This window comes from Argentina silus (assembly GCF_951799395.1).
Source record: "Argentina silus genome assembly, chromosome: 16".
Lineage (NCBI taxonomy): Eukaryota > Metazoa > Chordata > Actinopteri > Argentiniformes > Argentinidae > Argentina > Argentina silus.
In genome coordinates, this window is record NC_139670.1 from 7,343,602 (window position 1) to 7,371,466 (window position 27,865).

Genomic DNA, 27,865 nt, shown 5'->3' on the forward strand with positions numbered 1-27,865 from the left:
GTGTAGCCAGAGTGGGCTTGAGTGGGTTCAGTGAATGAATAGGGGTGTGTGAGGTATTACTGACTTGGGGGTAGAAGAAACAGGATCTGTGATCCTCTTTCCCCCTCCTCTTACCTCAAGGCTCCTATAGGTTCAGACAGAGGAGTCTGTGTTGGAGCTGGTCCACTCATATGGGCTATTGTCTACTCTTCTGTGCATGTGAGCAGCTAGCTGACTAGCAAAGCTTTGTGGCATGGAATTACATAGGATGAGGTTGGGAGCTTCGGGTGGGAAAGCCATACTACATGCATAAAAACTGAGTCTAACATAACACGTGTGGTGAAAGAGAAAGGCCTGGAAGCAGGTAGAGTGTAACGCAATAGGGGTTGGATGTGTAAGTGCAGGTATGAGTGTGTTCGGTGTGTACGTGCAGGTAGGAAGCTATACGGCTAATCCACCATGGGGATAGCTAGCTGTTCTGGTATACCACTTACTTGGGCCAATGTCAAGGTCAGTTCACAGGAAATTCAAGAACGCATGTATGGCTTTCTCAGTTCTACAGGACATACCTGTAAGCTGTCACATTACCTCAGAGATCTCTGTCTGCAGCAATGCTATGAAAGGTGCTCATCGGGTGGGAATGTCTTATTAAATGATATGCACACTGCACACAAATTAGTGCTACAACCCATTTTATTTTACTGCTCATCATTTCTTCATTTTTGTTCAAATACAGTACCAGTCAAAAGTTTGGACACACCTTCTCATTCAATGGTTTTTCTTTATTTTTATTATTTTCTACGTTGTAGATTAATATTGAAGACATCAAAACTATGAAGGAACACATATGGAATTATGTAGTAAACAAAAAAGTGTTAAAGTGATTCTTCAAAGTAGCCACCTTTTGCTTTGATGACAGCTTTGCACACTCTTGGCAAGTTTGTTCCAAACTTTTGACTGGTACTGTATAAACAGTATATATCCAAATATTTGTGCAGTACAAAACTCCATGGGATACATCATCTTGTTTATAAAAAAAAACAATGAGTACAATGATTATATAGTATTACAATAATACATTATTGTACATGAATACAGTTCTCATAGTATTACTGCTGTACAATACCATAGGTTTGAATGCTGGTTGAGGGTCTTAGTCATGTAAAGTGAGGTAAAGTAGGCCAGCTGTTCCCTCCATATTCAGTCTGGCTTGGCTAGATCCTGAGGGGCTGCGCATGGAGAGACACTCATCAAACTGGAGTTTACAGCGGAAGCTCACTGTGTGTGTCTGTGTGTGTCTGTGTGTGTGTGTGAGTGTGTGTGCGTGCGTGCGTACGCATGTGTGTGTGTGTATTTGTTTCCCTGTGCCCAGACACACAGGAAGCAACACTGCCACGAGTTCTCTCGTCTCTGTGCTGAATGACTTGTCCATGTTCACAATGTGGATATGGTTCTCCGGAGTGCTGTGAGTCTGCATCTGGGAGTCCATTTAGTGTCTGAGAGAACTGGCTTATTGACTGGGACTCCAGGATGAAGAGCGTAAGGGCCCGTGTGAGGAAAGGCTTCTTATACATGGAGCCATTTCTGACAACTTCACTGTAGTCTGGTTTTTCTTCCACAATATTCTATTACTTCATTGTATTCATGGCCTCACCACTCGACAAGACAATAGCAGAGATGTACTTCAGGGATTTAAGGCGTTGGGTTTCGATGGTTTCAGAGCTTTTGCTTTGTCCTCTTCAGGGAAGCCTTCAGCTCTTAGCACCACAGTCAGCTTTGCATCAGTGAGAGAAGCTTGATGTTCTCGTCAAAGCCCTCGTCTTTACTGTGTATCCATGCTCTGTTTCTGATGCCAAATATGGCACGTACTGTAGCATCTTCCCTCCACTTTCATCTCACGCAAGTACACACAACCCCCCCCCCCCCCCCCCCCCCACACACACACACACACACACACACACACACACACACACACAGAGCCTCAAGGGACGCAGGGCTTGGTGTGTGTGCGTGTGTGTGTGTATGCGTGTGTGCGTGCGTGCGTGCGTGCGTGCGTGCGTGCGTGCGTGCGTGCGTGCGTGTGTGTGTGTGTGGCTGGCTGGCTGGCTGGCTGGCTGGCTGGCTGGCTGGCTGGCTGGCTGGCTGGCTGGCCCAGCCTCTCAAAGGAAGATTAATTTTGCCTCTGCCCCTCTCCACAGTGTGGCTGTGGATCCGTCCATTAAGCTGCGCCAAGCAGAGCTCTGTAATCTGGAGGAATGGACCGCCTCTGGCATCCTGACATTCTGACTGGCTCATCATTAACCGCCTGCCCTGAATAGCCTGTCCGCTTGCTTGCATGTGTGTGTGTGTGCGTGTGTGCCTGTGTGCGTGTGTTCGCATGTGCGCGTTAGTGTGTGTGTGTGTGTGGGCGTGCGATTGTGTGTATGCCAATCCCTCAGGTTATCCTTTTAAACACGACTGAAGGGAAAGGTAGAGCAGTGAGACATGCGGTACATCAGCTTTGAAAGGGATCCAACCCTCTCTCTCTGAAAGGCCCTGAGAGAATTATCCCCTCACTACTAAGTGGAGGTGTGCCTCTGCCTGGCTCCCTCAGCCTAGCTAACATGGTTGGGTGCTCCTCTCCCATTGATCTGAGGGGGTATTCTCACTCTGCTCCACAGATAGAGCTCAACGGCTGAGCGGAGCAGATAGATTGGTTCTAGTTCCAGTTACTCATCATAAGCGTGTGCTAAAAAAAAATCCATTTTATTTGTAGACTAGCAGAGAGTAGCCACAAAAGGCTGTACTTTCCGTATTCGAAAAAAGGTATGTTGAAAAACCAGTGTTTGTATTAGAGAGTAAGGGCCTGGTGTGCGTACCTTTCTATCCTCTCTCCTGTGGAGAACTATGATGAATGGAGCCTCTTGAGAAACAGGACCTGTGGGGTTTTGTCATGGTTGTAGCTGAGCGTCACTGTGTGTGAGTGCAAGGCAGGCTTGTTCCCTCCACGTGAGAGAGAGAGAGAGAGAGAGAGATAGAAAGAGGGGGGGAGAGAGAGAGAGATAGAAAGAGGGGGAGAGAGAGAGGGAGGGAGAGGTCAGTGCTCATGTTAACACATTACACTAGTGCAGGAAAACCATTCATTCCCTCCAACATCATTAAAAGATAATTGGCCGGCTTGTTGAGCTTCAGCGTTATAAAAAATACATCCCTCTTCTGCGGCTCATCTAAAACACACATCACCCGCCGCTATCTTCTCCTCCCGCTTTCACCTTCTCTTTCTCTCCTCCCTCCTTTGTTCTCTCTCAATCTCTCTCTTTCTCTTACTTCCTCTCATCCCCCCTCTCTCGTATTCTTTCTCTTCCCTCTCATTCTCTCTTCTTAGGCTCTCTCTCTCTCTCTCTCTCTCTCTCTCTCTCTCTCTCTCTCTCAACCCCCTCCAACCACCCATCATGAAGCCCCCTCTTCCCTGTGATCATCAGGGAGGGGAGGAGGAATGGTTTAACACCAGGCCTTTCCCAGTAATGCCTTCTAGAAAGAAATCCATTCCACACAGCGAGGCAGAGAAGGGGGGGGAGACATGAATAATGAACGCACCGGCTCTCAAGCTGTCTCATCCTGCTCAGCGGCGACCCACCGTCCTCCTGTTCTGTTTTGGTGCGGCCAGGAGAAGGGCTACAGCGGGCACAGAGGGACAGAGAGAGTCTGAGGAAAGAGAAGAAAGGTGTTCTACGTGGTCCGAGTGCCAAGGCAAGATGGAGGACGTGGACCTGCTAATTAGCAGTAATTGCTGTACAGGGAGAGAGAGAGAGCAATTGGTTTGGTTTCACTTCAAGACCGTAGGCGGTGTGTGATTTTTTTTTGTTGTTTTGTTTTGTTGGAGGTGGCCTTTTTGCTTGAAGTCTGAGCTTGCCCAGCGTTTGCCTCCTGTGGCCTGCGCTGAATGTTTCACGCAGCTCTATAGCACAGTAAATGTGTATGGATCTTGAAATCTCATATTTGTTTTCGCCATAGACTACAGCCCTTTAGTTGTTCATCAGGAGCCGGCTAGTACGTCTCCATGGTGGGCACGTTTTACATAAGACCAAAGCCAGGCTGTGATCCTAGTGTGGAGTACAGAGCACCTGATGTGATTATAAAAAGGCTTGGCTGTAGTGTTACCGTGCGTGCGTGCGTGCGTGCGTGCGTGCGTGCGGGCGTGCGTGCGTGCGTGCGTGCGTGTCAGTCTTGTTCTGCAGCCTGAGGCCTCCTACTGAGTGAAAGTGAAGACCACTCTACTGGATGTCCGTTAAATACAGATAATGGAGAGCGTGTCGTTACACAGAGATTGCTCCAGCAACCTTTTGTTGAAGTCAAGCCACTCTCCGAATGCCCGTTTCTAAGGAGAGAAGGACTGGGGATTGAGACACTGTATTGAACAAAGAGTACAAAGCCTATTTCATTATTTATTATGGGGAGAATAGTACAGCATGTTTTAGATTGGCTGTTGAATTTTGAGGACGGCCACACTGGAAGAATGTGAGATGGATTCCATCCTTTTCGAACTAGTGTTTGTTCTAGAATGTCTCTTCACTTCGAAGTGAATCACCTGCTGAGAGAGCTAATGACACTACAGGTTCCAGAGACAACGTTCTACGGATCATCATCAACACCATCACCAAACGCAAAATAGAGCTTGGCTGCACAGGGTTGGTTTTACGCCAGGAGGATGGAAAAAAAGGCACATGAAGAGACATGATGAGGATCATACATGATGAGGATCAGATATGATGAGGATCATACATGATGAGGAAGAGACATGATGAGGATGAGAACGGCAGACCCCAAGGTTCAACTCAATTGTCATTATAAACAACAATGGCGGTTGTTTTCCTTATCCTCCGGTGCAGTTACTGGGATGAAGTGGTAAATTCCAATTGAGGTGGAGGTGATTGTAACCCTGTCAAAAAAAAAAGCAAACTTACTGTAATAGTAGACATGGGTGCTACTGATACAGTATGTCAGTCAGGTAAACGTGGGTGTCCACTTCAATTTGCTGGAATCAATCAGCCTACAGTGCATGTGCTTTTAGATGAAATTCACCTTTTGCACTCCAGTGGATTTAACGGTGTGGATCAATGAATCAATGGGCAGCAGAAGGAACAGACTCAGCCTGTTGTAGCTAGAATACTGGAGCACCAGGAAAGATCCAGCTATTGTTCTGACTGAACTAAACACAGCACAGGAGACATGTGTTTCATTGATGTCGTATAAGAGACCTGAATGGAGAGAATTAAGGATCATCCTTTATAACAGACACACACACACACACACACACACACACACACACACACACACACACACACACACACACATTCCTGCTTCTCTCCTGCCCACTCATGTACATGAAACACATGTAATCCCCCTCCTCTGTAGAAATGGAGATTAAAGACATTGGCATATACCGTGTAGCAATCTTAGATCACTCAATACATCAAAAAAATGCTACAGGATTTCTGTTCGTAATTCTTTAGAATTTTGAAGCCAGATTTTGGCTTAGGTGTTGACTGTATGGTTCATGAATTAATTTTAATCGATTTCTTATCTCATTAGACCACATAGTCCTCAGTTTAAGGCCCTATCAAAATAAGCTTTTGCTCACGGGAGTGGGGAGGTGTGCCTCGCTCTGAACAGTCACGTAATTTCTTGACAATATGTATTTTTCTATTTCGGGGACCGGTTTTTGATTCAAAAGCGCTAATTATAGAACGAGTGGCTGAAATTCGACAGGAGTCCTGTTTCTTATAGGAGAATTTAATTTAAACCAACTCTACTACTTAGGCTCCTGCCGTCATTGTACAGTATATTTTATATTCTTTATATTTGGCAGGACACAATTGGAATCTCTTCAATAGGGGATAAGATGTCTGTACATTGTCTCTCATCCTGGGAAAGATACATGAGTTTTGCGTCACCATGGGTCTAAATGGTAGCTATGTGCTTCAGGGGCTGCAGTCGAAGCATCCATCCATCACTCCTCAGTAGACGCAGTATAGCATCACAGAGCTAAGAGCCACTCCACACTGTGACTCCAGCGGTTGCAGGGATGACATTAGCCTGTTTGAAATACTTAATTGCATTCCCAAACTCAATTTTTAATCAAAGACATTTTAATTAACTTGAAGCCCTAATCATTTCCTGGTGGCTTTGATGCACTGTAAATGGAATGAGAAATGATTAGTACTTTCCTAGGAATATTCTGGCTCCAGGAAGTGCATCGCTGTCTCGTCTTGAGTGTGTATATACAGTAGGTTTGTAATATGCACAATGAAGAGGAAACAAACCAACACACAGAGGGATTAAAGCAGTTTAGCTACAATACTGTACCCACTGGGTGTCCAGAACACATTCTGCTGGTCATCTTCATAGTCATAGCCTATCAAGCCTTGTCTGTTGAACAAAATATGATCAAACCAAATGCTTACTGTAAGACAAAAAGGCTACTGTATGATTCCATGCATTACAATGAGCCCGTCCACCGATTTCTACCTTCACCTGCCTCCCCTGATGTGTATGTACACTCACAGAGCACTGTATTAGGAACACTATACTAATATTGGGTAGGGCCTCCCTTTGCTCTCAAAACAGCCTCAATTCTTCGTGGCATTGATTCCACATGTTGGAAACATTCCTTTGAGATTCTGGTCCATGATGACATGATTGCATCACGCAATTCCTGCAGATTTTTCAGGTGCACTTTCAAACTGTGAATCTCCCGTTCTACCACATTCCAAAGGTGTTCTACTGGATTCAGATCCGGTGACTGGGAAGGTTACTGAAGAACACTTAACTCATTGTCATGTTCATGAAACCAGTTTGAGACGACTTTTGCTTTGTGACATGGTGCATTATCATGCTGGAAATAGACATTACAACATGGGTAAATTGTGGCCATGAAGGGATGCACATTGTCAGCGACAATACTCAAATAGGCTGTGGCATTCAAGCGATGATTGATTGGTATTAACGGGCCCAAAGTGTGCCAACAAAACATTCTCCACACCATTACACCACCTCCACCATGAGAAGGTGTCCAGGTGTTCCTAATAAAGTGTTGGGTGAGTCTATATCTCCAGTAGTATTCCATGAAGCCCACAGTACAGACCTGGGCATGATCATCAGTATATGTAGGGAGAAGGCTAATGCACCATAATGTATTATCTCCTTGTAGCTGGTGTTGCTGCTTCGGGGAGATGAGCTGCTGTTTAGGCTCCCAGACACTGCCTGTGATCTGAGGCTGGAGATGGAGGTGCCTGTCAGATCCAGCAGTAAATCTGATCCTGATTATGTTTAGATGATGGATCCATCTTTATGGCCTGTTTAGCTATCTGAAATATTTATGCAGGGTGACGTTACCAGGCCTGAAGTGGGTATTGTAGTGTAGGGTATGCCTGCTTGTCAGCTCCTGTGTGTGTGTGTGTGTGCGCGCGCATTTGGGTGGGTGTGTGTATGTGTGCGTGTGTGCGTGCGTGCGTGCATGCGTTTGCGCATGTGTTTGTGAGTGAGTAGGATCACAGATCTGTCCTGAATTGGATTGCGTTGCAGCAGGTGTCGATGCGGTCTCTGGCTGTCAACAACCTCTCAACAACAGTGACATGCAACTATGAGTTCTCCTGAGTAGTCTGAGATAGCAAACACATTTCATGGTGCCGTGCCCCACACTGAACCTCTAATGGCTGTGTTTTGCAGAGTGATTTCCATTTGCAGCTATTTATAGCTTAAATATAGGCCCTTTAAAGTGGTCGGAACTGAACAGAATGGAAGTTTACTCTCACAAGTTAACCATTTAGTCGAAGGATAAACACTTCCATCTATAACCCCCAACCCCAAGCAAGGCCTTGGAGTCGTAAACGGCTTATACTAGCCGACAATTCCCACACAAATAGAATTTGTTGTTCCCATTATGACCACTAATCCCATCTCTGATATGGCTTAATAGATACGGCACAGTGAGAGAATGTCTTGTGGCTTACTGGGAGCTGGGTGTAAAGGGAGCAGAGAGAGAGCTACAGTACCCTGTCAGCCAGTCAACTACTTCCTGCTGTCCTGTTGTGTCCTGTCATCTTCAGTCCCTGTGCTTGACCACTGTTGGGCTTCCAGAAAACAGCTGTCTCTCTTGCCTCTCTCCCTCTCAGAGCTGGGATCTGGGGTGTCAGAGAGGACCAAGGAGCGCTGGAGGGGCTGAAGAGCTATTATAGATACAAAGATGTCTCACAGACACGCGCACACACGCGCACACGCACACACACACACACACACACACACACAGACACACACACACACACACACAGATGCCTAAACAAACACACACAGTCACACAGGCACACACACACACACCTGGACCAGTGTCTGGGAGTTGTTGGAAAAGCCCATGGGTGTGTGCGCCGGCTAAAAGAGTCCCTCAGTGGAATTTTTACTGCCTTGCCGAGTATCCGTCCACACACTCCCTCACATAAACATGAGGGAGCCTCTGGAGCTGAATCAAGACCCAACACTGCAGCGGGCCTCCTCCGCCTCTCCTCCCCACCCCTGTTCTCATCACACACACACGTGCACACACATGTGTGCACGCACACGCACACACATTCAGTGCATACAGTACAATAAATGCTTCAGGGCGTCATACAGGTACTGTAGCAGTGAGGTATTCAGGTATTCAATGTAGCCGACATGTTCTGTACTCCATCAACCTTTAAATGGAGGCTCTTTTCACAGATCCTCTCTCAGATACATTCAGTACAGTCGCCGCATTGGAAATATATGTTGGATTGGCAGTATAAAACATTGACCTTGGAATGCTTGGAGGGTCTTTGTTTCCCTCTGATGTTTGTTGTCCTTGCCCTTGTACCGGCTCCAGGATTCAGGCCTCACTCACGCGCCAATGGAGTTAAACAACTGGCTGCCCCCTCTCATGTCTGAGCTCAAAGTCACCGCCATCCCTCTGTTTGTCCACCGAGCCTGTCTGGGCTCACAGCTCAACAGTGCCCCCTTGAGGTAGAGAGAAGAACAATCAAAACAGGACTGTGCAGGAAATTTGTTTTGTTTTTTTGTATGCGCGCTCCCCTCATGGTCTGTGTCTGTCTGACAGATGACATGACAGATCTGTGGACTCAGCCTTTGTGTGTTCCCTCAGGTTGACTGATACCCTTGTCCTTTTACTCTTTATCTTGACAATCCATCTCTGCCTCAGTAATGCTTTACTGTGAGTATGAGCGTTGTCTATTGACAACATGACTTTGAAACAAAACGGTTTCTACATGGTTTGACTTTCCCTAGTTTTCCCCTCACACACACAGTGAGAGAGCTCAGGTATGGAATGTACAGCACACATATGTAACGTATGCTTTTCCTGTGGAGATCGGCTACTGTTCTCACACCACTGTGTGTACAGGGAGGCTGCAAGCCTATTGGCTGCCCGTGGCCCTCAAAGCCTGCAGACCTGCCAAGAAGCTGTCTAACCCTGGAGTGTAAACTATGTGTTTACCCCTGTGTGCAGGGTCATACTGAGCCTGCTCAGCTCAGCAGGTTTCACCTGCTACAGATAGACAGGCCAGGCAGGACAGGGACTATTATGTCACCCTCTGGCCATACTGAAATATCCTCCCCATAAATACATCTCTAAGCATACTCTACACCAACCTCACTGGCCACCAGTTAGGAGGACAGCAATGGCTGCTCAGGCAGGGCTGTATCTACAGCAGGGGAGGCTGGTTATTCCATTCCATGCATTACAATGAGCTCATTCTCCGATTTCTACCTCCACCAGCCTTTACTGACCTCCAGAAACTACAGTGCAGTGTGTGCTACTAGCCTGGGAAGTATCTTCTTTACCTGCTCCTATGATGCTGCCATGCCCAGTAGAATCTGGTGAATATTTTTGAAGGTGGCCTGATGAAGAACTAAGTGTTTGAAGTGTTGCCATTCGATTGTTGGAGCACTGACGCAGTGTGTGTGCAGTAGGCCTGTTCCTCTCTTTTTCTTCAAATATTTTGGGCCAACTGTTAGGAAAAACCAGAGTGCCTGAGATGCAACAGACTACAGTAGCATCCAGGCCAGTGAAATACTGAACAACACACACACAGTATCAGGACTTCCAGTGGAGGCAGAAAATCAGAGTACGGGCTCATTGTAATGCATGGAAGGGAATGAGGAATGGTGTCACCATTCCTCATTCCGTTCCATGCATTACAATGAGCCTGTCCTCAGATTTCAACCTCCACCAGCCTCCCCAGAGGATGGCAGTACGACACTAGACTAGTGCTTACTGTCTACTGCTTCCCCCTTTCATCTATACTTGATATACTGTGTGCTCAAACATTTATGAGTCCAACTACTGACTTGATTCCAGTCATACATTTATGTATGTCAATGGTTTTCTCTCTCTTGCTTTGACAATGCGGCCACTTCTCAGTGATTCATTCGGTCACAACAGACCAGGTCTCTCTTGAAAATGGAGGAGATTTCCTGGGTTAATTAAGCTTGTGAAGATATAAACATAATGTTGCGCAATAGCTGCATATACTTATCTCCAGCTGTGTGTAAAGTACAAATTGAAGCCTCGGCTGCAGCGGGACAGAGAGGCCTTGATAATATCCCTAGCCTAACTGACAGGAGTCAGAGATCCCTCCTTAGCCCCTCTCTCTCTCCCACACAGCCGGGGTGTAATGCCATGCTCCAGATAGCTTTATTGGCATTTGAATTAGATGTGTATCATAGTAATTACCCGGCCTTTCCTGCCTCTCGGCACCCACTCGTTGACAAAAGCAGGCCAGCCGGAGCAAGATCATCTCAGGCTTGGAGTAGTCTCAGAGTGACCTGTGTGACACACACGCACACGCACACACACACACACACGCACACACGCACGCACGCACGCACGCACGCACGCACGCACACACACACACACACACATACACACACACACACACACACACACACACACACACACACACTCCAGGGCAGGAGGCACAGCAGAGCAGACTCTGGCCAAGGGGGCTTGCCCAGTGTGTATTCTGTAATACAAAAATAGACATTTTTTTGTAATGTCTTGACTTATAGAGAGAGCAATGTGTTAGGAATGTGTGAGGTATGCGTGTGGATTTTTTGTAGGTTGAATGACCTTGAATCATTGGACTGGAGTGTTTGCCCACAGTAGAGCTTAACAGCACAGTTTGTTTTCCTCCCTGCCTAGCTTGTGCTCTGTCTAAGCGTACAGTAATCAATTGAATAAACAAACCCCATGTGTTTCTACTAAACACTGAGATTGACATTACATGCATGGTAAATGTTGGCTCACGGTTGATGTTATACTACATCAAATCATAACCAAAATATTAAGTATTAAAAGTGAGACAGCAACACAGCCTTTTCACTATGAGCTTTCCTTGAAAATGGAAAGTGTTATCCCTGAAGTGAAGCCTTTGATAAGAGGAAGATAGAATTTGCAAGCAGCTCTCTGGCCCTGGAGGAGAGATAGAGAGAGTTGAGGAGAGAGAGAGAGAGAGTTGAGGAGAGGAGAGAGAGAGAGAGATGAGTATAGTATGTGAGGAGAAGAGAGAGATGAGTAGAGGAGGAGGAGGAGGAGGAGAGAGCTGAGTAGGAAAAGAGAGAGAGGGGGTGGGAGAGCTGAGTTGAGGAAGAGAGAGGGGGGGAGGGAGAGCTGAGTTGAGAAGGAGAGGGGGGGGGTGAGAGAGCTGAGTTGAGAAGGGGAGAGAGAGAGCTGAGTATAGAGAGAAGAATGTTGAGTGGGGTGGTGTGTTCCTGGGTTTCACGCTGAGTTATTTAATGATTGTGCATATGTCAGCTTCACAGCTGTGCTGGAACAATGGCAGCCAGCTGAGGGCTCGAGAGAGAGAGGAAGAAAGGGGGAGAGAGAATGAGAGAGAGAGAGAGGAGGAGGAAGATAGACAGATAGACAGACAGATGAGAGAAGTGCATTACTGTACCTTGCCAAGATAAGAGTCTGTTTCCATCTTCCTCTCCTCTCCCTGTTCTGCTCTCTGCCTTTATTCAGTTGATGAGATAAACTCTCTGAAGTAGACACGGATGTGGAGGAGGCTGCTGCTCCATTCCTGGTTTTTGACTGTATTGTGTAACTATTGTAAAGTTTATGTAAACAAGAGATTGAGTGACAGTAAGGTGTGCTGTATAATTGAAATTCTTCAAGAGTAATGTGGAAGTTACATCTCAGCAACATTGCTTGCATTGTTCAGCAAAAATACTCAGATGAAGGTGTTTCATTGAAGGTCACGAGTGATTGGTCTGCTATTCTGGCATTTTCATTTGTCAGAGTTCAATGTTATTCATTGAACATTTTAACTGTTTTAGCAGGTCCTTTGTTGTGTGATTACTATCTATTGCTGTTATTCACATAGTTTTTTTTTATCTAGGTTGTGCTTCTTTTTTTCCCATTCATTATTTTGTAGATTTAAAAAATATATATTTATTATTATTGCTTTTATGTTGTTGTCTTGTCTTTTGTAAAAGAGACTCAGGTCTCAGTGAGATCTCCCTGTTTAAATAAAGGATACATAAAACAACAATACAAGTATGTACAGTAGGGGAGCCTTTTAACAATCTAACATTCAAAAGAGTCTGTTTTGTATGTTTGTACCTTCAATGCCTTTGACTCCTTTGTACCTCTGATGCCTGGACAGTACCTCTTCTGCTGGCTGGCCTTTACTGTGAGAGTCTTAAGCCTAAAGAGAATATTTTTTACACAGTAAGAGCTTTAAGTCAGAATGTGTGTGGAAAGCATTTTCAGGGAGGATCATAGCGCTCCAGAAATAGGTACAGTAAAGTACAGTACCATGGTGAACACTTTAATGTCTCTAACCTTGAGTCCCTTCCAGTCTCCACAACCCACAATACAACCTCACAGCTACAATTGTGGCCTAGCCTGGGAGGGCTTTGGTTTTGTAGTGGTGTCTTTGTTCAGGACAAAACCTGGATGAAGTTACCCTTTAGGCACTGAACTGAGGTCAGCGTTGTGTGTCACCCATTCATGGTTAGGGTTAGGATTTGGGAAGGGTGAGCTGATCCTAGGTCTGTGCCTTGAGCGAAATTCAGCCTGGAGCCCTTGTTCCTGGAAGTGCCTAACAGAACAGTGCCCTAACCTTTGACCTTTGACCTTTCCCCTGCAGGCAGACCAGAGAACAGGAGACGCCCCCAGACTTCTTCTACTTCTCAGACTTTGAGAGACACAACGCTGAGGTCGCTGCCTTTCATCTGGACAGGTAAATCACTCTTACCACCTGTATTCTTACACGTGTGTGTGTGTGAGTGCGTGAGTGCGTGCGTGCGTGCGTGCGTGTGTGTCTCTGTGTCAGAGAGACAGTTTGGAAGAGAGGAGAGTGAGTTCATACCATAACAGACCTAATCACTAGGAGGCCATGACTCATACTGAATGAATGTTGCCTTCCTGCTGTTAGCATCTCATTTAACAATGGCTACAGCCTTGGTGCCTAACCACCAGGGCTAGTGACTGTTAAAAAAAGGCATCAGTGATCATCGAAGGAAAACCTCTAGGGCCCCTTCCACATCAGAAAGACAAATGTCTCTTGCAGTAATGTTGCCATGATAGTGAAGCTCTCATTACCTTGTCCTTGCCCTTATACTGGAGTCATGTATCACTGTGGTGTGATCATTGTCATTGAAAATAAGACTCACACACATCAACAGCGTTGCCGAGCATCAGATCAGTGTTGTCCTTGTCATGTCTAGACACACATATACACGCCCGCACGCACACACACACACACACACACACACACACACACACACACACACACACACACACACACACAAACACACACACACACTTGAATACTTTATTTGGGTTCACATTACATCAAAGAACCCAAAATATAACAAAGGTCAAACAAATAGTCATGGATACAGGTAACGTCGCCTTTGCCACACAGCTAAGCTTCCCACAACAGCTGACACAGAACAACATCTTGCAAGCTGCTTGGCTTTTTTCTTTGGGAGGCCTGCAATTTACAGGCCATGTGCTGTTAGGTAATGCACATGTCCAAGGCTGCCAAATACCAGTATTACTAGCTATCATTCTCACTGAACCAACTTGCCATAACACTGGAATCCTTGTGAATTTTAACTGTTGATGGTAATGCCTGTCTATCTAACTAGCAATTAGGTCGACAATGCGGTCATTCCTGGCAATGTAAAGGCCTTTGTATACACGGCAGCCATTAGTAATGTGTGCCACTGACTCCATTTGATGTACTTTGGGGTGTATAATACAAAATGGCTTGTGACTCGCAGGATACCGGAGTGCGATGTTTTACTTATATGCTTTAACAGTAAAGATCAGTGTGTCCTCGCATATGGCAGCGTTTTTGTACATGGAATGTGATACAGGATTGTCAACAAAGTCCAGAGCAGCAAGTTTCCCCTACAACCTCAGGCCAGTCCAGTGTTGCATTAGCTGCTTCTGTCTTATACTGGTCAAAGCTATGTCTTGCCTCAGGACAAGGTAACACCATTCAGCAGCACCAATAGCATAAGTAGCAATAGCATCAGCAGCAATAGCATCAGCAGCAATAGCATCAGCAGCAATAGCATCAGTAGCAATGGCATCAGTAGCAATAGCATCAGCAGCAATAGCATCAGCAGCAGCCGGCCTGACCAGTCTGTTACACATCTGGTCCGGCACTAGCCCCAGTTGGTGCAGAGTACACACACAGGCATGTGTGTGGGTTAGGGGGAGAGGAGGAAACCAAAGGCATTAAAAAATCCCTGCTCCCTTTCTAAATATAAAACAGGCGGCAGGGTTAGCCAAAAGCAGCTTCTTTTTTTTCCTTTTTTTTCTTATTTTGTCTCTGTTCTAAATTAAAGCCTGGGCGCTTCGTGCAGCGCTAGGGAGGCTGAGGCTGCAACGCTTCCCAGGAGGCCACAGCCATTCCACACACACACGCACACACACACACACACACACACACACACAGACACACACACACGCACGCGCACACACACACACACACACAGCCATTTGTGCTTTTACACAAACAGCACTCTACGCTCTATTAATTATGTGATTGGATTAAAAGGGTGAATTGCTGGCTTGCTTGGTTTTAGCTTCCTTTGAAACAACTTTAGGATAGGAGGAAGAGGAGGGGAGGAAGGGTAAAGAGCAGTGAGTGACACAGGGGGAAATTGAAGCCAGCACTTTTCTCTTTTGCATGGCAACATCCCCATGCGGCCCTGTGTTACAGTATGGTACATCTGACAGCCAGAGGGAAGCAAACACAGATCTAATGCAGAGGTTTTCTGACACGCCCATCAATATGAAGGGGCAATTTGCATCTTGGAGTGCTCTCTCTCTCTCTCTCTCTCTCTCTCTCTCTCTCTCTCTCTCTCTCTCTCTCTCTCTCTCTCTCTCTCTCTCTCCTTCGTACTCTCCCACTCCCCTCTCTCGCTCTATCTCGCTGCCCTCAGGTCTGGGCCATTTAGGTGTGTTCATGGGGATTAATTTTTAAAGCATCCGTGTACAGTGGCATCATGTGCTCTGACAGAGGAGGCTATACATGCATAAAATGAGCATGAGGCACGCAGAGAGAGACAGACATTTAAGCACTCAGAATAATGGAGAGAGAGAGAGAGAGAGAGAGAGGGCCCACCTCAGGCTCCACTCCTGCTGCTTCATGTCCCCTGTGTATATATATATATTTGTCTGACATAAAATCTATTTGACATGAATGCTTATGCTGTGATGGTGTTTTACTGTATCAGTGAGAGGAGACAGTGTACTCTTTAAGTCACAGCTCCCTCTGCAGGTGTAGAAATGCCACTACATGTCAACGTAACGCCGTCAAATGTGCCATACAGTGAGCGAGTGATCATCATTTTAGTTAATGAAAGGTAAATATAAATGTCTACATTTATATGTATATTTTATAATATTTATATTTCTCTTCATGCAGGATACTGGACTTCCGTCGGGTTCCCCCTGTGGCAGGTAGACAGGTAAACATGACCAAGGAGATCAGAGACGTGACTCGAGACAAGAAGCTCTGGAGGACCTTCTTCATATCTCCAGGTACAATCATCTATCTGACAGTACATATGGGTGTGTTCGTTGGTACATATGGGTGTGTTCGTTGGTACATATGGGTGTATTCGTTGGTACATATGGGTGTATTCGTTATGACTTCTATGGTGCAGACTGATCTTCACAGGTTTGTCATGTATATATCATAGACTGTGGTTTATTTAGCACAAGGTTAAGCACGATGGGGCAATGCATCTGACTGTTAATTATTCAATATGCCAATGTTTTAATTGTATCTGTCCCTACTCAAATAAACTATTATTTATTATTATTATTACTACTGCGGACTCTGTGCCAGTGGCTTAGAGGGAGTCTATGGGTTGCAGATGTAATAGTTGTCCAACCTTGTTCACCAGCTGATTATGTTGGGTTTTAAGACTGTCAGACAAGGCTGATACATACATGATACATCTACTATAGCAGTGGTATATCTAACACAAAACATTGCCTTTCAATATGCGAACAGTAGATGGCGCCATTGGTCTAATATACATCGCAAGCAATTTTTATCAGTCTCATTCTCTCCTCTAATCGTGTATCTTAATCAGATACTTTTACCCGTCTTGCAGTAGTGCTTGATACCGTTCCTCATTCCACTCCATGCATTACAATGAGCCCGTCCTCCGATTTCTACCTCCACCAGCCTCTCCTGCTGCCGTGATAATCCGCTATGATGTATCAATAAAGTTTCAACTAAGGAGCCAAACCATTCTTATCGTCACTCTCTCACTCTGTCCTTACCAGCCAACAACATCTGTTTCTACGGCGAGTGTTCGTACTACTGTTCCACGGAGCATGCTCTGTGCGGTAAGCCGGACCAGATCGAGGGCTCGCTGGCCGCCTTCCTCCCCGACCTGGCCCTGGCCAAACGCAAGACCTGGAGGAACCCCTGGAGACGCTCTTACCACAAACGCAAGAAAGCGGAGTAGGTGTAACATACTTTATTCATGAGAAACTGTAATGATAATGATACAAAACAAGGACTATCATATATGTTTACACAAGTGAGATAGATAGACGGATTAGATTCATTAGTTCCTAACTAACAATAGTTTTCTTCCCTTTCTCTGACACTGTGACTGCTTGTGGCACTTGTTCTTATAGAAAGTCTTATTTGTGATGTATAGTTGATTCACTTACTTTAGACAAATGTACTTATTGTAAGTCACTCCGGATAAGAGCGTCCGCTAAATGCCTAAAATGTAAAATGTAATAGTTTGTTGATGTAATTGACTTTTCCCCTGTGTGTGGCAGGTGGGAGGTGGACCCAGACTACTGTGAGGAGGTTAAACAGACACCCCCGTACGACAGCGGCACACGCCTACTGGACATCATGGACATGACCATCTTTGACTTCCTCATGGGTAAGATGCAACGCCGAACACACACACGCATGCACGCACGCACGCACACACGCACGCATGCACACACACACACACACACACACACACACACACACACACTACTCTCAATGGCTCAGTTGTAAAATGCTCTCTCTCCACAGGGAATATGGATCGTCATCACTATGAGACATTTGAGAAATTTGGGAATGAGACTTTTATCATCCATCTTGACAATGGGCGAGGGTGAAGGCGCTATTTTAAATTATGAAATATTAGAAATCTGGAGAATAATTGCACTGTTATTATGGGTAGCAGTGCTCCCATGTCTGATTACTCTTGACCTTCCATCCTACCATTCCAGGTTTGGAAAGCACTCCCACGACGAGGTCTCTATTTTGGTGCCTTTAAGCCAGTGTTGCAGGTTGGTCACGCGTAGAGACATTTTCTTTTGTGAAATCTTAGCCATAAACTTGTGAACTTGTAATCCCTAAACTTGTGAACTTGTAATCCCTAATCTTACTCAAATAACATACTCAGTCAGTATTTTTTAAATTATACACTTTATATTTGGACATTTGATAGAGATAAACAATGCTGAAAAGTCTAATAGTACTATACTATTTATATTCCTTCATTCCCTCTGGTGCCTGCTGTCCTCTCCAGAGTGAAGAAATCCACACACCTGCGTCTGCAGCTGCTGGCTAAGGAGGAGTACCAGCTGAGCAACCTGATGGCTGAATCTCTGCTTCTGGACAAACTGACGCCCATCCTCATCCAGCCCCATCTAGAGGCCATGGACCGCCGACTACGTCAAGTGTTAAACGTGGTGGCAGAGTGTATCGAGAAGGAGGGCTACAGCAACGTGGTGGAGGATGACCTGAGAGGAGAGGGGGGAAGCTCTCACACTCACACAGCCCCCCGGGGGAGGTAGCTGCCTCACAGGCCTGGACTAGACCATCATCACCATAGACCCCTTAAATAACCCCCCAGTGTTCACCCCAACCTCCCACCACAGCGCTACAGACCGTGAAAGTCTTGCAAGAGACGCTCGTCTTGTTTAGGACACTTTTTTGAATTCAGTGAATTCCGAGACTCGTTTGATTTCCCTGTGTCACCTGGATTATGTGTGTTTCTATGTGTTGTTGGGACTTATCCTGAGTGTGAAAATATGCCTAGTGGAGGAGGTCGTCTTGTTGTCTTAATGAACAAAATGTTTTATTGCAAAATGTTCTACTGCTTTTTGTTGCTCTTTTTCTATTGTTGTCACGCTTTATCGTTTCTTATTTGTGGTGAGATTGATTGGAGTGCCGGTTTACTCCAGAAATGTGTCTTTTTTTCACCCACCAAACGTTATCTGTTCCAAGAGTATTTATTGAATTGCATATTTATTGTTTGAAATAAATTACACATCCACATTATCCATTTTATCTGTAGTGACTGAGCTGTCAGGATGACGACGAGACAGGCAGTTCTGTGTCTAGCTGATAGGGGGCAGCACTAACACATGTACAAGTAGTGTAAAGCCCTGTAGGTACATTTTACCTTTTTGCTCAGAATGTCAGTTTACTCAGTGTTACTACAAAGGCATATGCTCTTGTTTATAGCCTCTGTTTAAACTGTAAACCAAACTGTTGTAGATTGAGTTCAGTCCATGGTCATTTGGGTTTTAGGACATTTACCAAAACCCTTCCCTGCCTTGTAACACATAATCCATTGGGTAGGTAACCAATTAAAAGGAAAATGTGAATAGAAGCATCTGTGTAAACCTATGTTTAATCTGTTTCACACTACAGCATATCCTCAATTCTGCTTTTTATTTTTGCGTGTGGATCTTCTTACTGATTTGAGGTTTAATCCACAATGATGGTACCAATTAGCCAAAATGTGACACCAAGGTTTTGTATTATAATTTCTTAGGGTATTATGTATGATGTCCAGTTGTTGATATCGCAGGATGTACATTTCTTTACTTTCCAACAGCAGATCGCTATGCTGGAAGGAGCATTTCAGTTACTGCTGAAAGTTAATATATACAGTAGGTAAATCTAGTGCCTGTGCAATGATAGAAATACTTGAATGTTTGGTTTCATGACTGAAAGAGATTTAAGGAAATAATATTCCCAGTTCTGAAGAGAAAAGCTATAGGTTGGATGCATATGCTCCATCGATCCCACATTGTTTTTATGTTTTCATAGTTCTGTGTTGATACTGTAAGTAGGCCAATGGAATTATGGATATTTTCGACAACATTAGAGGCTGTATCTCTGCAGTGAAAATACTTCTTTTTTTATTCAATTCATTGTTTCTGTGGTTTGTTTGCAACATGGTATAGGTGCAATAAAACAAAACATGCAGAACTTTGTTTTAGGTCCATTTCATTGTACAGTTGAAGGGCTGCATAATTCAATGCTGTTGGAGCTGTTCTGTCGCCGTTGACCATTGTTCCACTGACCACAGATGTAGTGTCATGCGGCCCACTGTGTTGCATATTCATTACAGTGTCAATTTACCTAAAAAGTACAGACCATTTTCATGGGGGGGGGGGGGATTTAAAGAGCATTGCCATCCAAATTCACTTCAGCTTGACATGAAAGCAAGATGAATCCTTTCACACCTATTATCTCTCAAAATCACATAGGTGGGATAATGACAGAGGCCGTAGAAGAAAACCTCCACTTAGAGCAATAGGATGAAAAGTGGTAATGGGGGGGATGTGTCTGTGTAGCCTTCAGCAGCAAAGAAAATGGCCCTCAGCTCCTGAACATAAACATGTTTACACAGTTTTCAGTCTTTTTGTTTTGATAACCTTTCCATAGCCCTCACAGCCCCCGGAAAAGTGCCTGGGTTTCTAAATGCACCCACAGCGCTGTTCATGAGTGGAGGAAGCCCTGTCTGAGACAAACATCAGAGGGACAGGGACCACAGACCTAACTACTGTAATCACCCCAGCCGCAGACGGCCCGGCAGAGGAAACGTCGTCATGGGAATGAGTCAGAGATCCAAAGGGACGTGCTTATCTGATCCAAATCTTATTTTGTCCCCAGTGCTCGGATGACTGTAATAGAACCGGCATAGTTCGAGGATCCTCATGATAGTTCTACTCATTCTCGTTCTGAAGTGCTCTCCTCCTTTGCTATGCAGGTACCCTGTTGGTTATCCACACTACCACGTGGCTGGTGGACACATTCATGTTACTGTATCTCTGTAAGAAGGGAATGATATCCATGTATAGAATGGGATTATGTGACATTATTACTGGCTCAAATGAATAGAGGTGATATAAACTATGCGGACACTAAATGCAAATAGCTGGCACCTGATTATAGTAGGCCACCTATTCCAAATTTGCAGGTACTGCAAAATAGGCATTGAATACATGTCCACATGTGCTCATATAAAAGAAAATAGATCTTTCATTAATTTGCCAATTTGTGAAGAATGGAATGAAATCAAGAAGTAAGCTTGACAGCTCTTATCTTATTTCAGTTATGTGAAATGTAAGCCTGCTAGCCTTTATGGATTGACTGGGACCTCTTCTGTTGCTATTCGTATAGAAAGGGTAAACATAGAATTGCGTTTTTAAATGGTTCTGGTCGCATCGATAGAGTCGCACAAAGGGCCGCTACTACATCCTATCTCCGATCAGAGGCCACACACAGAGGCCTCGCGCCGCGGGCTGTTTTTTTGCTCACGGTAGCGCCCCAAATGCCCCGCTCAGAGCCCTTCGAAATACACATCCCCTCTTTTAGTCACGGAAACACAATTTATGGCCATTATACAACATTATAGATTGCATCTGCACAACTCCCGTTGTTGACTAAAACGTCTGTAACGCATGGAAACGAAAACCTGTGGGCAGAATAAAGAGTCGGACACAACAAACGGTAGGCCGACCCTCCCCCCAAAAGAGAGAGAGAGAGAAAGAGAGAGAGAGAGAGAGAGAGATGTGAGGAGTTTGTTTGTTAGTATTGGATTAGTTGTTTAAGAACTGTCGGGTAGATTAGACTATAAAAAGAAACACAACAAAACATAAAGTCAACATTCTAAATACTAGCCTACTAGACCACCCAGAATCAAAGAGATTGCACAGCTACCAGTTGATCACGCCCCGAGTTCAGACGTTCAGTAGGGCTGTGCACGCGACCCGGCCAAGTCATTTGGTGCCTTATCGACGCTTCGCTACCTGGGGACCAACAGTTGATGAGGAGGAGAACGGGGGGTTCCTGCAAGCCCAGTCACATGCAGGGGGGAGGTAGACCTCATTCAGAGTAGTGGAGTATGAGAGTAGAGTAGAGGACCATTCAAACTCTCCCATGAAAACATCTGAATTCTAAGCTTCATATTTGAGGTGCCAAGAGCTCTCCTTTATTTGAATTAGATGAAGCAATCCTATAATAGTGAGTCTGGAGGTGTTGACATGTTTGATAACTCACAGTATCCCTACAACTGCTTTAACTATGATGGAGATGGGTATCCCTCCTGCAGCACTGATGAGGAGAAGAAAATGTGCCGACCTGCTTACAGGTATGATGCTCGTGATTGTGAATATTATAATTTAAATTTTTGAGTGTGATGATAAAGATGATTGTGATTATAGCTTGTCATTGCCATTCATAATTAAAGCAGTTTATGTTTATGGCATAGACAAGTTAATTGTGTTCATTTATGGCATACATTCATTGTTTTAATTATTAGTTTAAAATGATTATAGTTGGTTGTAAATTGTGAAAAATAACAATTTCTTAAAACACTTTTTTACTCTTCAATTAGCATATATTATATTATTTAAGTAAACATTTATTTAGGCCTATATATTACTTCTTTTTTTTTTCTCTCTCTCTACAATATCAGAATGTCAAATATCTGTATTATATTACCTTTCCTGACTATAATATACTATATATTAGTTTTCCTGACTATAAACTTTAACCAACTAAAAATTAAGTTTGTATATTTTTATTTGAGTGAATTTCTGTGTGTTTCTCTCTCAGTTACATTGCTCTGATAGCAATGGCCATCCAACAGAGTCCGGAGCACCGAGTCACTCTCTCAGGAATCTACGAGTTCATCATGAAGCGCTTTCCCTACTACAGGTCCAACCAGAGAGCGTGGCAGAACTCCATACGACACAACCTCTCCCTCAACAGCTGCTTCATCAAGGTAATGGAAATGTTTATCATGTTTTATTTTATTGTTATTCACATTACACTCATATGGCAAAAATCTGTGAAAAGATTAAACCCTCTTTTGTAAAGTTAAAGATCCTATGACTTTATGTCTTACTTGACAATATTGTGTACATTTATCTGTATTATTTAATGTAGAATATTCCATCATATTGCAACCACTTTAGAATGAACCACTTTTCTTTTTCACATTTGATCATGGACTGAATATCATAGCACTGAGGTAACCAATAGAAATTTCAAATGTTCAAAATTAGCTAATACCTTTAAATTCTGTTTAAGGTCAGGTTAAAAGATGTATAACTGTTCTAACAAAGAACAGTATGTTGCTTTCTCATTTTAGGTCGATCTCAGGAATGATGAGGTAATTTATGCATAATGATGTTTCTATACTCCTCGACAGGTTCCCCGTACTGAGGGCAATGAGAAGGGGAAAGGAAACTACTGGACGTTTGCCACCGGCTGTGAGTCTATGCTCGACCTCTTTGAGAATGGCAACTTTCGACGTCGCCGGCGCAGACGTAACATGAAGATGGGTTTCCGTGAGCCTGGAGAGCCTTTCCTCCCTGTGGACAACAATAACCAACACAGAGTTTCCACCAGACGCTCTGACCCTGACTCCTCCCTCTGCCCCCTGAACCCCAGTCACAGACCTGGTCAACAGAACCAACTCAACCAGCTCAACCCAAACCCAAACCCTAACCTAAACCAGGGTAAACCAGAATCGGAGATCAAGTTCAGTATCGACTACATCCTCTCCACCCCAGACCCCCTGCCTGGGTTCAGACCCCCCCACAGCACAGGGGCCATGGTGGCCCCCATACACGTGCTGGAGCCCCAGCATCTCAACCTGCACTTTTGGACCCTGTGAGAGTCACATTCATCTAGAGAAAGTGACGTGTTTTTTCCTCTATGTCTAAAATGGGAAATGAGGACATCCAAACTGCTTCCTCAAGAGGCATTTTATTGACTTGTCCTGTAAAAACAGATAGAAGAGATGTAATGTGCCATGGGTCCTTGCTGAGGCATTAGTATCATGTATCATGTACAGTATAGTTCATGCAAAAGAAACCTTGAATTTGTACAGTGTTCATTGCTACGTATTACTGTTGTCATTGACTGTCCCCAGACTGCTGGAATAGAATAGGTCTAAACTTTACAGTACTTATAAAGCCGTAATGTACAGTAACCAGAGTCTGTTCTAAGAATTATTCAGTAATTAAAAATGGACTGAAATTTGACTATTCCCTGCATGGTAATGCTTTGAAAACAGGCAAATATTGGTTGAACTCAAGCAAGACACAGTTCATGACTTGGATTTGGACCAATGGCAGCACAGTGTTACTGAGGATGTATTCTGAAATATGTCTTGTGGAGTTTGAATTGTTGCAACATGACCACATGGTGATTTTCATGTCAATCATAAATTCTGATAAACAAAACTGCATTTAACCTTTATCCTCTCCATAACCCATCACTGAATAAACATGCCAGAACATCTGTCTTTTAGGACGGGGTTAAGTGTTTGTTTCATATAATACATTTTTGCAGACCTACAATCCCTTTCTTACCACAGCTACAATCTGTACACGTTGTGATTGAGGGCAATTATCATAGGGCTCAATCAATGCTGACCAACCTCCCTCCAAACCGGCTCTCCAAATCTTCCCCATTGACCTTTTCAAATCCTGTAAGATTGCTACAATCCAGACAGTCCATTATAATACACGTTATTCATAAAAATAGGAGGTAAAAACAGGGGTCTGCTAACATTTATTTCCCTTGCAAGGGATATCAATCATCGCCTGTTTCTCTGCTGTTGAAGGGACATTTTTCAATTTAACCTTTATATTACGCCGTGACTACATCAGGAGGGGTTTCAACACACTTAACATGAGTGGCATTTAATATAGCATTACACTTGCAAGGTGAGCTGAGATGTGACCCTATTCAAATACGGGCCGCCATAACAGCACTACCCCCGACTCAATTATAATTAAACACCTTATGCCTCCTTGCAAATCCTCTGATCGATCAGTGATATTAACATTCATATCTGCACTGCCCCCAAGCCACCGTCTGGCACCACACAGGTTTATGGATCAGCAGGTTTCCATTAACAAAGTCGTTGATGTAGGGTGCTAGTCCGTGGATATATTTGGGTAAATTAACTTAGCATAAAGTGCTCCAAGGCTGGGTCTTTTAGACACCAAAGAGAAAGCACAGGCTAAAAGTCAACGCACATATTATGTTGTCAATGAATTTTCATATTGTGTAGCTGCTGGCTTAAACTGTCTCTGTGAATGGCCTCTATTAAATGACTCTTCCAAGTCTTTGTTTCACATTGTTTCATTCATTCTTATTTTCATAGTTTGAGGCAAAAGGTTTTTTAATTATTTCAGAATATGTAACAGAGTTTCACAAAAATATTTGCCAATGTGAGGGGAAGTTTGGTTTGTGAAAAATGAATAACATTATCATGTTTATGATTTTCTGTATGACCACTCTTGCAGGTATGGGCTGTACTAATGTTGAAATTTGCAGCTCAGGGCAAAATGAGTGGGATTGGATGAGGAAATTGGGAAATCAATGATCTGCAACGTTAATAACAACTAAATCATAAACATAAATAGGTCATTTAATCTTAAGCATTTGTTTAGTAATTGGATTTCATTTTTAGGAGTACTTCTCGCCACGACTATAATGAAGGTATCTAGATATTGTGTGTTGTTTGTTTTTTCAAATAAACTGTTTATGTTTACTTATGAGGGAGGCTGTGTAATTTCTCAGTACTTGACTAACAACCATCATTTCCTTGAGCTATGGAGGGAGCTAGGAGGCAGTCTGAGGGGGGTAGGGAGAGGATGTACTGTGATATGAGACAAGCTTATGTACCAGTGGCCTACACTGGAATGCAGATTGGAGGCTAATGATACTAGGATTAGCTACAAGCTAATGAAGATTGTTGAAATAGCCAGAGGCGAAAAGAGCTTTCACACGCACACTGCCTTGCCCTTTGCCATTTGAAGTCCTGTATACAAGTCACAGGGAGGGGGTAAATTCGACAGGGTATGGAGGAAATATGCCACAGCTTTTAAATGGATTTTTGAATGTGTTTTGAATAAGAACATCAACTCTAGATGTCAATCAATGTCACTTGCAGACGTGTTTACATTTATACTCTATTTACTGTAGATCCGAAGGCCTCGTCACTTCAGACTGGTATTAGGATGTCCCTGCTAGGAAAACCTGGAACTTGTTTTTACTAAATGACTAGAAGGGTATAAGAAATAAAATGGGATGTGAAAAACATGGGAGGTAAGAAGTATTTTAGGGCTTAGCAACAAAATAAATGTTTTAATGAAATTGTGGGAAAAGTGCTGCTCTATTAGCAGCATTATTCAACTTGTGCTTACCTGGTGTATAGTGAGAATATGTATGTTCAAAAGTGGTTATTATCTGGTCCCAAATTATATTTAAAAAAACCAACATGTAATTGTTCAGTAATCACTAAGTAATTACATAATAATTTATTTCATAGTTATCAGTATGGACACAGTAACAGACTGTAAAATAAAGCACAACGTCCATGTCTCATTTGTTCCCAGTTGAATACAGTTCATGTCTGAGGGAGCCAGAACGAGCTGTTCTCAGCGACCACGTCCACTCCAACGTTTGATGGACCAATCTAAGACATCCAGTTGTTACTGATCCAGCATCATGTAAACCAACTTCAAGAACGTTATCTGTGAAGGCATCTATGGGTAAACATCAGGCTGCTTCAAAAAGCGTCTGAATACCACTGACACGCTTTGCATCATATTGGCCCACATTTCACAACAAGCGAGAGTTGATAGTTATCATCCTTTTATTTATCTAAATAAATACTGCTACTGTACTTGCATGTATCAGGAGTGGTGGACATAACAGACTACAGGGTGATGATGGCAGGTAATCATTGTTTTTTGTTCCTTACAGGTAACACTAATGAGGTAACTAACGCTTAGCTTGGCACAAGGCTCTTCGTGTGTCATTCTGACCCAGGTCTGTATTGCATAGCAGGAGCATTGGACACAGCGCACACACATGCAATGCAACTACAATGCACCACAGCCCTGGCCAACACACACCACGTCCTGCCAACCACAGTTAAACAGCAATAAAGTGCAATATTCTATCATATTCTGTGCTATTCTTGTTCACAAACTGTTATCTGATGACACCTAAGGAAAGCATAGAAGTCTAATAAGCAGCCATTATGATATACTCTATGTTCAGCCAGTCAGTCTTCAAGGTAAGCTCTGTAGCCATTTTGGTGTTTCTGCTCTACTATGATGGACCAGGGCTGGCTGGTTTGATGTTCATTGGTCACACTGTGACAGTCCCTTCAAGCATTGCTGCCTCCCCGCTCACCCAGGTAGCAGTTCTCTCATTTGTCCACTAGGGGGTGCTCACAGGCCAGTGTGTCGTGAGTATGACTCTACTGGATCAGTATAAGGTGAAGTTGCCCCTTGGGTCAGTTTTGTATTTCTCACTCAATAGTTACTGTAAAGTGAGGATTTAGGGAAGGTAATCTGGCTCTAGATATGTGCCCGAGTGTCCTGGAACTTGTGAAACCTGGATAAAAGCATATTTTCTACACCCCCACCTCATGCAACTCTCTCCTCCAGATATCCACGGCTCAAAGCAAACAGTACAGCTCCTGGAAATAGGGAGGGGATAGTTAGATGAATATTCTGCAAGTTTATAATCACACTGTTAGGCCTCTTTTTCAGGCACCAGGTGATGATGCTTATATGTTTCAATACATAGAGTTAGAACAGTTCTATGTCTATGCTTCAACGTAGGCTACTCTTTGGCTCTACAAGTAGTCTCAATAACTCTCTCCTTGCTTTTAATAATTCACTTGACTGAGGTTAGGTGATCTCTGAGAAGGCTTGTAGAGTATCTGTTTCACAAAGTAAGGCTACAGGCACTGCTTTCCTCTGTAAGCTGTGTAACTGCTATCACATTACCGAACAATACCAACATACTTCGCCTCATGTCGCATGACTATTAAGCTACATATTTTTTCTTTGAGATAGAACTCTGAAAGGATGTGTTGCTTGAGTCTATATTGAGAATTTAAGATCATTTGTCATTTGACATACACACAGAGAGAGCACTTTTGAAAGTTGCACTGCCAGAAAAAGTTTCAGACCAGACACAACCAGTCACTATCAATCCATCTACTAAAATAAGATTGTATTAATGGAAAAAATATGCAGTTA

At 43.8% G+C, this 27,865-nt stretch overlaps 2 protein-coding genes across 2 annotated transcripts in view; both read left to right on the forward strand.

The window, feature by feature from the left end:
- The window catches only part of fam20cb (FAM20C golgi associated secretory pathway kinase b), a 33,129-nt gene extending 14,204 nt beyond the window's left edge, over positions 1-18,925 (forward strand). Inside the window, exons 4-10 of the mRNA XM_083688111.1 lie at positions 13,140-13,232; positions 15,939-16,054; positions 16,811-16,991; positions 17,321-17,430; positions 17,571-17,652; positions 17,771-17,830; positions 18,073-18,925. Of these exons, the coding sequence (XP_083544237.1) occupies positions 13,140-13,232; positions 15,939-16,054; positions 16,811-16,991; positions 17,321-17,430; positions 17,571-17,652; positions 17,771-17,830; positions 18,073-18,340 (910 nt within the window). The 3' untranslated portion in view covers positions 18,341-18,925. The remainder of the gene's footprint in view (positions 1-13,139; positions 13,233-15,938; positions 16,055-16,810; positions 16,992-17,320; positions 17,431-17,570; positions 17,653-17,770; positions 17,831-18,072) is intronic.
- A 2,815-nt stretch (positions 18,926-21,740) lies between these two features.
- foxl3 (forkhead box L3) lies at positions 21,741-24,894 on the forward strand. The gene is made up of 3 exons (XM_083687814.1): positions 21,741-21,933; positions 22,401-22,569; positions 22,999-24,894. The coding sequence occupies exons 1-3, from the start codon at positions 21,788-21,790 to the stop codon at positions 23,464-23,466; spliced, it is 783 nt and encodes a 260-aa protein (XP_083543940.1). The 5' UTR covers positions 21,741-21,787; the 3' UTR covers positions 23,467-24,894.
- Positions 24,895-27,865: the final 2,971 nt, after the last annotated feature.